Source organism: Oncorhynchus mykiss, chromosome 2, assembly GCF_057628025.1.
Source record: "Oncorhynchus mykiss isolate SJ-2025 chromosome 2, ASM5762802v1, whole genome shotgun sequence".
Taxonomy (NCBI): Eukaryota; Metazoa; Chordata; class Actinopteri; order Salmoniformes; family Salmonidae; genus Oncorhynchus; species Oncorhynchus mykiss.
In genome coordinates, this window is record NC_143023.1 from 2,166,501 (window position 1) to 2,172,500 (window position 6,000).

The following is a 6,000-nucleotide window of genomic DNA, read 5'->3' on the forward strand; positions in this document are numbered from 1 at the left end:
GTATGTTCTAGAACACATACAGTCTAGTATGTACCCAGTATGTTCTAGAACACATACAGTCTAGTGTGTACCCAGTATGTTCTAGAACACATACAGTCTAGTATTTACCCAGTATATTCTAGAACACATACAGTCTAGTGTGTACCCAGTATGTTCTAGAACACATACAGTCTAGTGTGTACCCAGTATGTTCTAGAACACATACAGTCTAGTATGTACCCAGTATGTTCTAGAACACATACAGTCTAGTGTGTACCCAGTATGTTCTAGAACACATACAGTCTAGTATGTACCCAGTATGTTCTAGAACACATACAGTCTAGTATATACCCAGTATGTTCTAGAACACATACAGTCTAGTATGTACCCAGTATGTTCTAGAACACATACAGTCTAGTATGTACCCAGTATGTTCTAGAACACACACAGTCTAGTATGTACCCAGTATGTTCTAGAACACATACAGTCTAGTATGTACCCAGTATGTTCTAGAACACATACAGTCTAGTATGTACCCAGTATGTTCTAGAACACATACAGTCTAGTGTGTACCCAGTATGTTCTAGAACACATACAGTCTAGTATGTACCCAGTATATTCTAGAACACATACAGTCTAGTGTGTACCCAGTATGTTCTAGAACACATACAGTCTAGTATGTTCCCAGTATGTTCTAGAACACATACAGTCTAGTATGTACCCAGTATGTTCTAGAACACATACAGTCTAGTGTGTACCCAGTATGTTCTAGAACACATACAGTCTAGTATGTTCCCAGTATGTTCTAGAACACATACAGTCTAGTATGTTCCCAGTATGTTCTAGAACACATACAGTCTAGTATGTACCCAGTATGTTCTAGAACACATACAGTCTAGTGTGTACCCAGTATGTTCTAGAACACATACAGTCTAGTATGTTCCCAGTATGTTCTAGAACACATACAGTCTAGTATGTACCCAGTATGTTCTAGAACACATACAGTCTAGTATTTACCCAGTATGTTCTAGAACACATACAGTCTAGTATTTACCCAGTATGTTCTAGAACACATACAGTCTAGTATTTACCCAGTATGTTCTAGAACACATACAGTCTAGTATTTACCCAGTATGTTCTAGAACACATACAGTCTAGTATGTACCCAGTATGTTCTAGAACACATACAGTCTAGTATGTACCCAGTATGTTCTAGAACACACATAGTCTAGTATTTACCCAGTATGTTCTAGAACACATACAGTCTAGTATGTACCCAGTATGTTCTAGAACACATACAGTCTAGTATTTACCCAGTATGTTCTAGAACACATACAGTCTAGTATTTACCCAGTATGTTCTAGAACACATACAGTCTAGTATTTACCCAGTATGTTCTAGAACACATACAGTCTAGTATGTTCCCAGTACTGTTGAACAGTTCAACTCCTAGACGGATCAAGAGGAAAACCACAGAGCAGGCAGCACCCTGTTCCAGAGGAAATCGTTGACAGCCATAAACAACACACAAAATAGTAGTTTCCTGTTCCTCCCCTGGATTTAACTGGATTTAGCTGGACAGACTCTTGGGAGAAAGGCAGCATTACTGGGCGTTTTGAGTCTAGACACTTTACATGGTGCTATAATCCACTTAGACTGTTGTTCATGTGAACCTCTGTCTCTCCCTCTGCAGGATATGGCTTGTTCATGTGAACCTCTGTCTCTCCCTCTGCAGGATATGGCTTGTTCATGTGAACCTCTGTGTCCCTCCCTCTGCAGGATATGGCTTGTTCATGTGAACCTCTGTGTCTCTCCCTCTGCAGGATATGGCTTGTTCATGTGAACCTCTGTGTCTCTCCCTCTGCAGGATGTGGCTTGTTCATGTGAACCTCTGTGTCTCTCCCTCTGCAGGATATGGCTTGTTCATGTGAACCTCTGTGTCTCTCCCTCTGCAGGATATGACTTGTTCATGTGAACCTCTGTGTCTCTCCCTCTGCAGGATATGGCTTGTTCATGTGACCCTCTGTGTCTCTCCCTCTGCAGGATATGGCTTGTTCATGTGACCCTCTGTGTCTCTCCCTCTGCAGGATATGACTTGTTCATGTGAACCTCTGTGTCTCTCCCTCTGCAGGATATGACTTGTTCATGTGAACCTCTGTGTCTCTCCCTCTGTAGGATATGGCTTGTTCATGTGAACCTCAGTGTCTCTCCCTCTGCAGGATATGACTTGTTCATGTGACCCTCTGTGTCTCTCCCTCTGCAGGATATGGCTTGTTCATGTGACCCTCTGTGTCTCTCCCTCTGCAGGATATGGCTTGTTCATGTGACCCTCTGTGTCTCTCCCTCTGCAGGATATGACTTGTTCATGTGATCCTCTGTGTCTCTCCCTCTGCAGGATATGGCTTGTTCATGTGAACCTCTGTGTCTCTCCCTCTGCAGGATATGGCTTGTTCATGTGAACCTCTGTGTCTCTCCCTCTGCAGGATATGGCTTTGTGGACTTCGACACCCAGACAGCAGCCCAGAAAGCTGTAGCCTCTCTAAAGGCCAGCGGAGTCCAGGCACAGATGGCCAAGGTACAGGTACTCACTGTGATGAGGTACAGGTACTCACTGTGATGAGGTACAGGTACTCACTGTGATGAGGATGAGGTACAGGTACTCACTGTGATGAGGAATAGGGTGAGGTACAGGTACTCACTGTGATGAGGGTGAGGTACAGGTACTCACTGTGATGAGAAATAGGGTGAGGTACAGGTACTCACTGTGATGAGGGTGAGGTACAGGAACTCACTGTGATGAGGATGAGGTACAGGTACTCACTGTGATGAGGGTGATGGTGAGGTACAGGTACTCACTGTGATGAGGATAAGGTACAGGTACTCACTGTGATGAGGATGAGCTACAGGTACTCACTGTGATGAGGATGAGGTACAGGTACTCACTGTGATGAGGATGAGCTACAGGTACTCACTGTGATGAGGATGAGGTACAGGTACTCACTGTGATGAGGATGAGGTACAGGTACTCACTGTGATGAGGGTGAGGTACAGATACTCACTGTGATGAGGGCGATGATGGGGTACAGGTACTCACTGTGATGAGGGCGATGATGGGGTACAGGTACTCACTGTGATGAGGATGAGGTACAGGTACTCACTGTGATGAGGGTGATGGTGAGGTACAGGTACTCACTTTGATGAGGATGAGGTACAGGTACTCACTGTGATGAGGATGAGGTACAGGTACTCACTGTGATGAGGATGAGGTACAGGTACTCACTCTGATGAGGATGAGGGTGAGGTACAGATACTCACTGTGATGAGGGCGATGATGGGGTACAGGTACTCACTGTGATGAGGATGAGGTACAGGTACTCACTGTGATGAGGATGAAGTATAGGTACTCGCTAGGATGAGGGTGATGGTGATAGTGAGAGATTCAGGCCTCTTTTTCCACATTTTGTTACGTTACATCCTTATTCTAACATGTATTAAATCATCCCCCCTCATCAAGCTACACACAATACCCCCCCTAATGACATCACAACACCCCATAATGACATCACAATACCCCATAATGACATCACAATACCCCATAATGACAAAGCAAACAGGTTTTTAGAAATGTTTGCAAATGTGTACAAAAATGCAAAAGTTAATATCACATTTCCATAAGTATTCAGACCCTTTACTCAGTACTTTGTTGAAGCACCTTTGGCAGTGATTACAGCCTCAAGTCTTCTTGGGTGTGATGCTACAAGCTTGGCACACCTGTATTTGGGGAGTTTCTCCCATTCCTCTCTGCAGATCGTCTCAAGCTCTGTCAGGTTGGATGGGGAGCGTCGCTGCACAGCTTTTTTCAGGTCTCTCCAGAGATGTTAGATCGGGTTTCAAATAAGGTATTTAAATTATATATATATTTTTTTACATACGCTAAAATTAACTTGTTCATTATGGGGTATTGTGTGTATATTGATGAGGACAAACATTAATTCAATCCATTTTAGAATAAGGCTGTAATGTAACAAAATGTGGAAAAAGTCAAGGGGTCTGAATACTTACGGAATGCTCTGTATCTTCATATTCAGTAGAACCTGTTGACCAGTACACTGCAGGATACAGTCAGCTCTGGATTGGTGGAGAGAGAGACTGAATAGCCTGGTTTCCTTACAGAACCAATAGCTTTGTATTAGAGAGAGAGAGACTGAATAGCCTGGTTTCCTTACACAACCAATAGCTTTGTATATATATACAGACACAGACAGTCAGGCAGGCAGGCAGAGTCATGTCTCTACAAGGTCACGCTCACAACAGCAACAAGGTAAACTTCAGATAATAACCGCATCACCCACTCATCTCTCCTCCTCTCTCCTCCTCTCTCCTCCTCTCTCCTCCTCTCTCCACATCTCTCCTCCTCTCTCCTCATCTCTCCTCCTCTCTCCTCCTCTCTCCTCATCTCTCCTAATCTCTCCTCATCTCTCCTCATCTCTCCTCCTCTCTCCTCCTCTCTCCTCATCTCTACTCATCTCTCCTCCTCTCTCCTCCTCTGTCCTCATCTCTCCTCCTCTCTCCTCATCTCTCCTCCTCTCTCCTCCTCTCTCCTCCTCTCTCCTCATCTCTCTTCCTCTCTCCTCCTCTCTACTCATCTCTCCTCCTCTCTCCTCATCTCTCCTCCTCTCTCCTCATCTCTCCTCATCTCTCCTCATCTCTCCTCCTCTCTCCTCCTCTCTCCTCCTCTCTCCTCATCTCTCCTCCTCTCTCCTCCTCTCTCCTCCTCTCTCCTCATCTCTCCTCCTCTCTCCTCCTCTCTCCTCCTCTCTCCTCATCTCTCCTCCTCTCTCCTCATCTCTCATCCTCTCTCCTCCTCTGTCCTCATCTCTCCTCCTCTCTCCTCCTCTTTCCTCATCTCTCCTCCTCTCTCCTCTTCTCTCCTCATCTCTCCTCCTCTCTCCTCCTCTCTCCTCCTCTCTCCTCATCTCTCCTCCTCTCTCCTCATCTCTCCTCCTCTCTCCTCCTCTCTCCTCCTCTCTCCTCCTCTCTCCTCATCTCTCCTCCTCTCTCCTCATCTATCCTCCTCTCTCCTCCTCTCTCCTCATCTCTCCTTCTCTCTCCTCCTCTCTCCTCCTCTCCCCTCATCTCTCCTCCTCTCTCCTCATCTCTCCTCCTCTCTCCTCCTCTCTCCTCCTCTCTCCTCTCACCTCCCTCATCTCTCCTCATCTCTCCTCCTCTCTCTCCTCTCTCCTCCTCTCTCCTCCTCTCCTCCCTCTCCTCCCTCTCCTCCTCACTCCTCTCATCTCTCCTCATCTCTCCTCTCATCTCTCCTCTCTCTCCCCCTCTCTCCTCTCTCCTCATCTCTCCTCCTCTCTCCTCTCTCCTCATCTCTCCTCCTTTCCTCCCTCACTCTCTTCTCCTCTCTCCTATCTCTCTCCTCACTCCTCTCATCTCTTCTCATCTCTCCTCCTCTCTCCTCTCTCACTCTCTTCTCCTCACTCCTCTCTCTCTCCTCCTCTCTCTCCAGCTTTCAGTGAAAGGCGACTTCCATTTCCATCTTGAATGTTATCTATTATCTCAGACGTCTCAATCCTTTCCTTTCTCACACAACCTTGGTAAGATGGTTGGACGTGTTGGTTTGTGCTTTGGAGGTGATTGTCAATCTCTTGGTTAGAGTGTTACTGAGAAGCTGTTTGTTGAAAAGATTAGCTTGTTGGATAAACAAACAGTTTGACTAGAGTAATCATTTTAATGATCCTCTCACTTGTATTATATTTATGCCATAAGTAGTTGAATGGAAGAGAATAAACTATTCAGCCACTCTGTTAGTTCAGTGGATACATATAATGTGTCTATGTAAACCTTATCCTCTCCTCTCCTCTCCTCTCCTCTCCTCTCCTCTCCTCTCCTCTCCTCTCCTCTACTCTACTCTACTCTACTCTACTCTACTCTACTCTACTCTACTCTACTCTACTCTCTTCTCATGTCCGCCCCTCTCCTCCCCTCTACTCTCCTATCCCCTCCTCCACT

General features: G+C 45.7%; 1 protein-coding gene across 3 annotated transcripts in view; it reads left to right on the forward strand.

Annotated features, from left to right (window-relative positions):
* Nucleotides 1-6,000, forward strand: part of LOC110505038 (RNA-binding motif, single-stranded-interacting protein 3) — a 249,591-nt gene that overhangs the window by 135,299 nt on the left and 108,292 nt on the right. For all 3 annotated transcript variants that reach the window (XM_090215995.1, XM_090216001.1, XM_090215984.1), the window contains exon 4: nucleotides 2,463-2,554. In XM_090215995.1, coding sequence (XP_090072121.1) covers nucleotides 2,463-2,554 — 92 coding nt within the window. The remainder of the gene's footprint in view (nucleotides 1-2,462; nucleotides 2,555-6,000) is intronic.